The 10988-nt window shown below is 38.7% G+C and overlaps 1 protein-coding gene across 1 annotated transcript; it reads left to right on the forward strand.

The window, feature by feature from the left end:
• Positions 1–3247: 3247 nt before the first annotated feature.
• Positions 3248–8735, forward strand: LOC104452330 (bidirectional sugar transporter SWEET1). Its single transcript, XM_010066809.2, has 6 exons — positions 3248–3281; positions 3997–4033; positions 4688–4783; positions 7826–8105; positions 8216–8335; positions 8457–8735. The coding sequence occupies exons 1-6, from the start codon at positions 3248–3250 to the stop codon at positions 8637–8639; spliced, it is 750 nt and encodes a 249-aa protein (XP_010065111.1). The 3' UTR covers positions 8640–8735.
• Positions 8736–10988: the final 2253 nt, after the last annotated feature.

Consider the following 10988-nt stretch of genomic DNA (forward strand, 5'->3'; position numbering starts at 1 on the left):
ACGATGGCCAGAGCCTACCAAGGCAATAGCAGGGCCGGATGTGGCGCTGTACAAAGGAGAGAGAATGAGTGGGCGACAGGAATTAGGACGCGGAGGCACTTTCTGATTTAGACAAGCACATTTATGAATGAATTGTCCACATGTCAGATTCTGGTGTACAGGACAACCTATGTGAATGGGGTACGCGACGCATCTCAATCCAACATGAAATAGGCAAGACAGCTACAAAAACGATCAAACTGGAAGAGAAGATTAGTTTCGCTTTCTGCAATCCGACAACTCTTGTATCGGATGCACGACGATATGACTTGATTGAAAATGAACAAAGAAAGCCTCTCAAATGTGCAGCCTTTACTCCGTTTTCCTTCGGTTGGACAGATAATATTCAAGGTAAAAAAACGGAAAAGAGAATCACAGAACAAGAAAAGAGTTGAATGTTTTGCGGATTTCCTCTTTCCTGGTGATCAATCATCCAAGGAAAAACGAGCTTGATCTGTCTAATCACAGAGCTATCCATGATACGACTGTCTCTTTTCAGCCCCAGTTAGTGCTGAGAAAGAAATTTATATATACAGAGAAGTGCTTGAAGAATTAGAAGTGCAATGCTGGAATTTGGAATCGGGTGCCAAACCATTAGCACTGAGAACTGATTCTGAGAGTGGTCTTTTGGCCAATCCATTTGGGAGGGTCGCTATTAAGATTGAACCCACAGAGCACAATTCCTCTGGAGCACATCGAATGATCCGAGTTGAATCAACAAAAGTAGTCCTAAATCAAGCCTATACCGCTTTTCAATTTGTTACAGTGAAAATGTTGTTTCAACATATGTAGTTTCTGTTACTGTTATCCTACTGTTTAATCTGTGTCAATGGCGTGTATACTAGCTTAGACGTGAGGGAAGATGATCAGAAAGCGATAATGTTATATAAATTTCTTCTGTTAAGATGCATTTTTTGTTATTGATCTATTGTTTATTTGTTAAATTTCAGATTGATCTTTTAATATTGTTATTTGTGAAATATTAGTTTAATATTATTCATTTGTCAAATATGAGTCAAATATAAGATAGACGCCTCCACATTATAAAAATTTTCCACAACCTCATGATAAATAGATTTGTCTAGACATATAATTTATAGGTATTTCCAAATAGAATCGATATCTTCATAAACAATTATTTTGAGTCTTTATTTCTAAAATATGCAAAATTATATTATTCTTGTGTGCATCGATTGGAGATTTATAACCAAAATGTGTCTAAAAATGAGTGATGCAGTTTGTGATACCATACGTTCGTTTAAGATCTATAGTAAGTATGAGAATTAGAGATGCATAATCAAAATACTAACATATGTACAAGAATTAGCAAGGCGGAATTAGATTATTGCGAGAATTAAAGATTTACTAAAATGATCATTAAAAGCAAATAAATGAGTAAAGCCTGCACGTAAGCGTGTCATGTGACTTAACTTCGCGTTAGATTTACCCACTTTTAGATTATGAGATTGCCTTTCACCAATCTAAAAGCTTAACCTATCAAGTGGTTTGACATCGCTTGAACCTATTCTCCTGATATGTACTGTTGAATGAAGTTTTGATTACCTAAAAAGAATATTAGCATGAGATCAGTTTTCATCACAATGGAAGAACGATAGTCACATGGATTCACAAAAATCCCGTCGATAGGACACCGGTGACACTTCTAACTCGGCAAAAACCTTTAATCGATGAGCAAGCATTGCATAGACTCAATCACCATGAGGAGCAAAATTATTTTCATAAATTAATGCACCCAATAATGGTCTTTTCTTTATAATACAACATCTCAATCTGCAATGTTTGACGAAATGGATGGTCACGGTTCATGCATTTCCCTATTATGTCACATCTAACGCATGCTTATACGTAAGAAAAAATTTGACGCATGGGACGCCAGGATAAGGGCCGGCAAAGGAATGCAAATTGCCAAAAGGATACTGATAAACTGAGTTAATATAACTTTTAGGAAGCGATAATTGACACATAAGAGGATAAGTATAATTAGAGATAATATAAGTCTTAGGAAGCAATCAGTGACACACACCGTTAATATAGTTTAGCTAGCCAAATTATTTTTCTCCCATGTTAAGCCCCAGATAAGAGAGGCTTCTAAAGACAAAAGGGCATCTAAAGAGCACATTCCGCACAACGCCCTCCGTGGATATGAAAGTGAAGATATTGACCAAAACTTGTAAGATGTCACCGAAGAAAGTATCCCAAAAAAAAAAAGTGTGATGTGTCGAAATTGATTTGATGTCTTGCGAGATCAGAAGCTTTCTGCTTTCGTTAATATGCGGATAGCTTGATTTGGCCTAGTAGAACAAGTGCCCACAACAAGTTTGTGGTCGGAGCTCAACACGATCCAAAGGCATAAACTTGATCCAATGTCATTTAGATTCACCAAACGGATGGCTCAGGTTAGATGTAGGTGGATAAAAAATAAACCCAACCCAGATCAATTCATACTTACTATAATTTTAGTAACACAAATTCGACTTGACTGAAACCTAACTCATACCTAACCTAATGTGTGCTCTGGTTCTTATCACTCTTTCCCTCATATACTAACAAAAAAACTAATCAATTGAAAACAACTTAAACAAGAAAAAAATAGCAAAAAAAAAAAAAAAATTAATGAACTAATTGAGAATCAAGAACCAGAACGCATCCTGTTATTTCTCTTGATGTTAGAAAATTGATCTAATTTACCAAAGGAGACCAACCCGGAAGAAGAATATGTGACATTAATTTAATCCGATGTCCTTTGCTATCCTGTGGATTTTGCTATAGGCATAATCTAAGGCTCAAAAACACTCCAACACAAGAACAGTTGTAATTCCATAATTCTCCAGAATCATAATAAATTTCTTTACGGTAGGCTCTTCCTATGAAGTAGGTACTGACAAACCACACCACTTAAATCTCCGGTATCTTTGCTATTTCCCACAATCAATTTTGTCATCTCGCATTCGGTTTGACTTGCAAGGTTACGCTAGTTTTTTTATTATTTCATAACACTTTTATTCCCTTGGTATCGGAATTATTCCCGCCACGCACTCGCACTGCGCTCAACTCTTCATGGCCAGTTGGGTTTGTTTTCTCTCCGTATAAATCAGATGCCCCATTCCCCTCTCTTCTCAGCTCATGAGCTCTCCAACTCTCCAAATTAATTCTGGTCAAACCTCAAGTCTGAAATCGAAAAATAATCATGGGTCCTCTTCGTTTCGCGGTCGGCATCATCGGTAGGTTTTCTTCTCTTTACATCTCTTCTTTTATTTGCCAATACTTTCACTTTTTGTTTTTCTTTATTCGGTAGAAATTTGACATCCGGCGACAAATTTCAGTCACCTCCACAAGATGGTTTCCAGTGACTGAACATCTTGTTCTATCACCTATTTTAGGCCACTAACCAGTTTTCGTGACTAAAATTTTTTTCCAAAAAGTCCTAAACCTATTACAATTTTGTCAGTTGAGTCTTAAACTTTTCAATTTTGTTAATTAAGTTATAAACATTTTCACTTCTTATCAATTGAGTTTATGCGTCCAATTTTAACCAAAAATCGTTGATGTGAAAGCCAACGATACTACTTAGGATTGCCGGCGTTGATATGAATAAATTTTAATATAATTTTATTTTTTTACTTTTTCTCCTTTTTTTCTTCTTTCTTTTCTTTTTTGCTTCTTCTTCTTATTCCTTTTGCTGGCCACCGCCATGCTTTGGCCGACTGGCCTTGCCTGCCACAGGCTGGTTTCCGGTGACTGAACATCTAGTTCTATTACCTATTTCAGGCGACTAACCAGTTTTAGTCACCAAGAGTATGTACACTTCCAACGGGAAAAAAAAAAATGGTTCGTCGCGATTTTTTGGTCGCCAAAGAGCTACTTTTATGTAGGAATAATCGTCATTTTATTAGCGTTTGTATTGATTATCTTCTCTTCCCTTGGTTTTCTCTTCAGCAAATGCAACTGCACTTCTCATGTACTTGGCACCAACGTAAGTCGTTCCCCTAATACAGACACAGACATACATTTGATTGTGATTTTGATAATTTTTCTTTTCCTGCGCATCGTGTCGAATGCATCTTCTTTCGGTTTTTTTTTTTTTTTTAGTTTGATTCTATGTAGAAAACCTCGTTGCATAGTTCTTGTTTATAGACAACCTTGCTAGTCACTTTGTCCTTGTTTATATACAAAACCATGTCGGTCACGTCGCTCCTTCTCCGTTAGACAACCTTCTTATCCTCGTTTGCCTCAGAGGTTGCTGCTGCCCCATCAAGGTGGTTTTAACGTTATCAATGTGAACTTTAGCTCCATTCATATTATTAGAAACCCCGATCTAATATAGAATTTACTCTAACATCAACTCTTCCGCCCAAGCCCGATTAAGAATGAATGAGACATGTGAAAATTGTCTAAAAAAAGCCGCCGCAAAAACGAAATAAACTAGGGCAGAATCTGACTTTAACACCATGTAAAAAATGTTACCCAAAAAGTTAAGTTTATAGGTGAAATAGATAATATGTACGTATATGAAGAGCATATGAACCATGTAGAGAAGTAATGCAGGATGCTTTTAACGCAGATATTCTGTGAGTTGATTATTACTATTTTGAATTTGTGAAATACAATCTTGGAAATGATGTTGTAGGATTACATTCAAGAGGATAATAAGGAGCCGCTCGACCGAGCAGTTCTCGGGCGCTCCATACGTGATCACTCTGCTAAATTGTCTTCTCTATTGCTGGTAAGCTTCTAATGATGCCAGAATTGGGGCATAGTTTCATGGTATATCATTGTTTTCTTCTTTTCCCCTGAATTTGATCGTTTTTGGTAAAAGACAACGCAACCCTCCGTAAATGTCGACTCATGGACTTTTGTCGCCCGTGGGCTGATACTCATATGTAATCTCCTTAACGACAAAACCGAGAATCAAACGCATGCTCATATGTTTTGGCCTTAACTGATGTCAAGAGTATAAAAATGTAGCTTTACTAGTTTAGTTAATAATTTGACGTGGCAGACTCTCAAGGAATATATAGAGGTAAGACCAGATGTTAACTTGACATATATGTTATGACTCTAGTTAGGTTCTAATCTAAGGAAAGTCTAAATTTTATCTAACTTTCGTGGTGTGTTTTTTTTTTTTTTTTTTTCCATGAGAAGATGAAATCTGAAAAGCCCTTGAATTTGGGTATGATTGTGCAATAACTCTCAAACTTAGAAAAATTACAAGTTACCCTTTCGAAGTTTGGTATCGTTGCATGATAGCTTCAAAAGTTTTATAAATCCTAGAACACCCCCCTCAACTTTGATTACCGTTTCCCCCTTCAGTCTGCTAATCTTTCGAGTTTGCACAGTTGCATGTTAAGAGTTACCTAAAAATGGAATTTGACGTTTCCTTTTTCTTGACTATAATAACCTCTTTTAGATGGTTAATGAAGTTAAGAAAATAGAGAGGATGCATGACTGATGAAGTTAAGAAGACTCAGTAAAGGTTATTATGGTCAAGAAAACTTGCTGAGTCTTTTTTTTTTTTTTTTAGTGATACTTGACTGGTATGCAAACAGAAAACTGAGTGACCGCAACAAAAATCCAAATTTAAATAGGGGTAATCTATAATTTTCCAAAGTTCGAGGCCTCTCGTGCGGCGGTGTCCAAGTTCAATGGCAGGGGCCATCACGCGACGATGCCAAAGTTTTTGGAGTGTTGTTGGGTGGCAGCAATTATCCCTTCTTTTGTTTGTCCTCAAACATTTTTTTAATCTTTGGAAAATTTTCAAATAAGAGTTTAAAGTGCCCTCATTCTCTTAAATAAGGATTTGAAATGAATTTTGCTTCAGATAAGAGCTTAAAATAACCATATCAATTTGAAAAAAATGACATAACCTCTCAAACCAAAGGGCGTCTTCGCCTTTTAATTTAATTTTTTTTTATATATTTCTTTTTATTTCCTTCTTCTTTTTTTTTTCCCCCTTCCTTCCGTCGGCTATAGCGAAGGTCACCGGACTTAGACAAGGGCCTCCCTCATTGACGTTGGGCAAGGGACGCCCTTGCTTGGGCTGACGAGGGTAGGCACCACTAACGTAGGGTGAGGGCATTCCTTGCCAAATCTAGCAAGGGTAGCCCTCGCCTTCGCATGTCCTAGCCAACTTAGGCTAGGGTTGCCCTCGCCGACGTTGGGCGAGTGCTGCTCTCACCCCACATCAATGAGGGCGTCCTTCGCTTGAGGCGGACCATTGACGGCAATGGTCGAGGGAGGGAAGAGAAAAAAAAGAAAAAGAAAAGAATAAGAAAAAAGGAAAAAAATCAAAAAGGTAAAAAATATAGTTTAAAATATAGTTACAATTTTTTGATCAAAATACCCTTCTCCAATGGTCGGAGTAATCACCAACAAGCCAAATGCCTTTATTTGAGACGATTTGGCAATTTCATACCTTTATTTGAGACGATTTGATCATTTCAAGCAATTATTTGAAAAAATAATGGCACTTCAAGCCTTTATTTGGAATTTTTCCTTTTAAACTTTTCAAGCCCCTCAATGTACACTCGAAGCCCTTCATCATCAAAACGATTAGTAGTTCCTCTAATTTGTTTCCGGGTCGCTGTTGCTTAAAAGTCAACATACTTGGCATTGGAAAATGAGTTGTTTGCTTAACTTGGTATTTCCGATCGCTTGTAATTGTTTATCGGTCCGTCTCCATTGACAAAGCAATCCCCTGTCGTGTATCATCCTCTCTCTCAATTCGTTGCAAAGCAACAGCGGACAACTGTCGTGCCTTCCACCGCCACCATCATCGCAACACCTGAACCCTCACCACCGCCAAGCCAACCAGCCTCCGTGGACGACGACCCTTTCCCTCTTCACGGCGCCTCTCTCTCTCTCTCTTACGTCTCTGTGTTTGTGGGTGCCTCTTTCACTGTCCTCTTTCCATCTCTCGTGACCTCTTTCGCCTTCCTTAATGTACCTCACTCACTACCCTTCTTCCCATCTCTCATGAGATTGACGCCGACTCCGAACCATATCGCTGATGAGAGAGAGAGAGAGATTTGTCGCAAACCTAGGAGGAGATGATGACGGAGGACGACAGCTGGCGGGTCACGCCAATCTAGAGGAGGAGGCGAGGATTTCATCGGCTTGTGGAGGGAGGCGACCACAGGTTATCGTTTGCTCCGGCATTGTGCCGGGCCTTAAGGTCGGCATACATGGGTCTCGATCGATGAATGGGACAAGTGATGGGATCATTTTTGGAGGTAAAGGATTCCCGTCCTTAATGATAACGGTTCAAACCCTTGAATAGCCTCAATGACGAGGTCTTCTAAGACCTTCCCACCTTGATCGCGTTGTGATTGATCAGAGATGGGCATGCCACCTCGCCATGGTGGAATTTCATGGGAGAACAGGGCCCGACAATGTGCCGGCACGTTATAAATGGAAGTTTTTACTAAATTTTTTTGAGGTGAAAACTTAAAACATGAAGTCGGAGGACTGCTTAGGATAAAGTTCCAAGGTCTTATGCGTTTTGACGATTCATTTTTTGAAAGTGACTAACTTCATCCTCTTCAGAAACGCTTCATTTATAATTGTGTCATTGTCAAGTTTCTTCTCTCAATCTATTCGTCAATCCAAGGGCGTTTCTGGGTTTAAACGATTACACGTTTTGAACTAGGAAATGGAATCTTCACGTGAACTTTGGTCAAAAAGTAAATGGAAACTTAGGATATGTTTACTATACTATACATCAGTTTTGCCATCATTTTATTCCAGATAAAAGCTTAGATCTTTGCAGGTACGGCTTGCCGTTTATTTCCCCGAACAACATTCTGCTATCAACCATCACCGGGACCGGAGCCATTATTGAGTCCACATATGTGCTAATTTTCGTCATCTACGCTCCCAAGATGGAGAGGACCAAGATTTTCGGACTCGTCGCTCTCGCTGTCGCCATATTCTCTACCGTCGCCCTCGTCTCCTTCTTTGTGTTTGATGGAAAAACCAGGAAACTCTTCACCGGCGTGTTCGTCGACATTTTCGCCATTGCCATGTTTGCTTCGCCTCTTTCAATCATGGTAAGTGGGTCCGTAATATCCTAGCCGTTTTTGTGATTCCAAGTTAAACCCCTAATCAAAACGTTGGGTTCGGCTTTATTACTTTGGCTTTTCCTTGTTTTTGCGTGCAGCGATTAGTGATCAAGACAAAAAGTGTGGAGTTCATGCCTTTTTTCCTATCGCTATTCGGCTTATTGTGTGCGGTTAGCTGGACCGTTTTCGGCCTGATTAATAGTGATCCCTTTGTCATCGTAAGTTAACCATCTTTATTACACGGCAATCAAATTACTTAGCCTTCTACATGCCAAGAGCTCGCAAGAACTTCCACATTGCAGAATTGATGTGATAAAATGAGTAATCATGGTGATGTAGGTGCCGAATGCACTTGGATCAGGATTGGGAATTGCTCAAATGATCTTGTACGCAATATACCACGAGCGCAGTCGTCAACATGACAATGTCGTGAAAGATGGATCCTTGGAGAGGGATTTGCAGATAACCCTCGAGAAGCAACAACCAGAAACTCATCAGCTAGAACATGGCCGAATTTTGTGAGTGTACTCGCGCGAGAAGAAAAAGACGAATTTGTGCGTAAAATAGGTCTCTTCAAACCCCCACTCTGAGTTTTAACTTTCCTTGATCTCTTCAACTTCTAGAGGGGAGAGATTTGATCTAAATCTCTCCCTCAAATCTCTCCCTCCCCTCCCTAATTGCTTTCCGTTTGTTTCTTATTGTTTCTTTCTTACTCTCCCAATCTAATTTGAGATCTTGGAGTTTCGCTCTCTTGATGTTAGACATGAGAGTTTTTTCTCCAATCTAATTCTAGATTTAAGAGCTTTAATGAATAAGTATTCATGTCTCTAGTTTCAATAATATTCACAAGACTTTCAATGTCTAATTTATGCTCATTCAATGTGTTTTTGTTAAAAGCTTTGGCGTCACATATGCTAAAGGGCTCACTCTTATAGGTGTGAGATCTAAGCTTGTCAACATATTTATGTTGCTTTCATATGGTGCTAGTGTCGAGAATGCCAAACTTAGGTGCACACTGACAAAAGGTAAAACCATAACTATATATAGAGATTCCGATGTGTGCTCGTTATTGATAATGATGTGTGATTCAATGATTGATCATCGATCTTTTCTCTTAGATGCAATCACAAATCTAGCCTTGAAGAATGAGCATGCGATTAGCTTTGCCAATTATGCTTTGACGGCCTTAATTTTTGGTTTGTAGTTTGTTTTAGAGCCCTACGTGCTTGCCTTATACAATGACTTTTAAGATTTCATATAAATCATTTCATCTATTATTTTGGTAATGAATGTATATTTATTTTAACAAGAAAAGAAGAGGGTGTGTGTAGCTTAATAATTGTGTTTGTTCAATGTAACTAAAAGGATGGGCCACTTTATTAATTCATGTACAATCTTCTTTCAACTTTTGTAGATTTCATTTTGCACCGATATCTTCAATTAGCAAGAGATACGAGATAAACACAACGTTTTTTAATAGTCACATGTTCATTAATATCCCGTCCAAATTTCAAATGGAAAGTGGCATGTTACATCCGCAATATTATCTATTAAAGATTCAATCTTGATCTAAACCCAACTGCTTACTAGAGTCAGATAACTTGAGTCTGCTAATCTATCTCACCGGCGCTTCTCTCCCCTCTTGGGAGGTCGCACCTTTTATCGCCGAGTGCAACGCAGTGTTGACTGGGCTCTTCGATTTAAAGTCAACCCCACTGCCGTTTGGAGTCCAATAAAACTAGTAGATCGGGCTATTAAAGCCCAAAAAATTAAAGACTCTACCACAAAACTGGACTTCCAATTTGAAGCCCCTCCATCGTGTAAACGGGCTAGTCCTCTATTTAAACGAATTGGACTTGACTTGTCATTTAATTTGAAGGCATACTTGAGCAGAAGTGCGTTCCGAACGTCCATTTTACATGGGCGTGAAACAGGAGACTTTCACCAATATTTTATGCATGGTCCATAATGCTTCCCGCACTCCATCAATTTGTCAACCCCTAAAACCTTAAGGATCGTGTTGTTTGTAGTCAACCTAAACACGTACAAGTGCAAAAGGAATGAGATCTTTGTCATCTCTGAGGTAAGTATGACGTATTTAATGGCCCCATCCAAATGATTGTTACATTTAAATAATAACATCCGAGGACTAAACTTGCGATGCATGAGCAAAGCTACAGTAACCCTGCGATGATCGTATCCTTTTTTGTTACCAACAGCTTACCCCTCCACAATAGATTCTCTCGCACCTAGTAGCGTAGCACCGTCGCGCTCCACATTAGAGAGGTCGTTGGATGCGGATGGCCTCCTCTATGTGGACAATTCGACTTTATGTGAATGCATGCTCAGCGAACTCGGAGTATGCATTTTTGTTTGCATATAAAAAGGAAATTAAATTTCCACGCATTGAAAGTTTCGATGTATAATCTAGGGATGAGCATCATTTGGGCAAGCAGTTCCCATCCGTTGATTCGTGGTCCAATTTCCGCATAGATCCATAGAACCGATCCGCAATCCCAATAGTCTGGTTTATGGGTAGATCCATAGAACTGATCTCAAATTCCTACAAAGCTTGTTCGACCTTATATTCAGGTTAAATTGTGAGCCGTTGAATTTGATTAATGATTGAAAATTATAAGGCAAAACATATAGACAATACTTGTTAGCTAAAAATTTATTCAAAAGTCATGGTGTAGTCCTTTGAAAGTTTCCCAACATAAAAAATACATGGAGAATTAGACTTCACGTTAAAAGTCCTAACCTCTATAGAAGTTAAAACATTAATTACTTAATTCATCTTTTTTCAACGTCAGCCTAATTTAATCATGGGAATGGCTAAGGCAAGACCTAATTATATTCTTAAACGAGCCA

Source organism: Eucalyptus grandis, chromosome 9, assembly GCF_016545825.1.
Source record: "Eucalyptus grandis isolate ANBG69807.140 chromosome 9, ASM1654582v1, whole genome shotgun sequence".
Lineage (NCBI taxonomy): Eukaryota > Viridiplantae > Streptophyta > Magnoliopsida > Myrtales > Myrtaceae > Eucalyptus > Eucalyptus grandis.

What these genes read in the sequence shown, in the direction of transcription:
- LOC104452330 (XM_010066809.2), top strand. Translation starts at nt 3,248, where the DNA reads ATGGGTCCTCTTCGTTTCGCGGTCGGCATCATCG. An exon ending in AATTGTCTTCTCTATTGCTG is followed by an intron (nt 4,784 to 7,825) that starts GTAAGCTTCTAA and finishes AGATCTTTGCAG; the next exon opens with GTACGGCTTGCCGTTTATTT. An exon ending in ATAGTGATCCCTTTGTCATC is followed by an intron (nt 8,336 to 8,456) that starts GTAAGTTAACCA and finishes ATGGTGATGTAG; the next exon opens with GTGCCGAATGCACTTGGATC.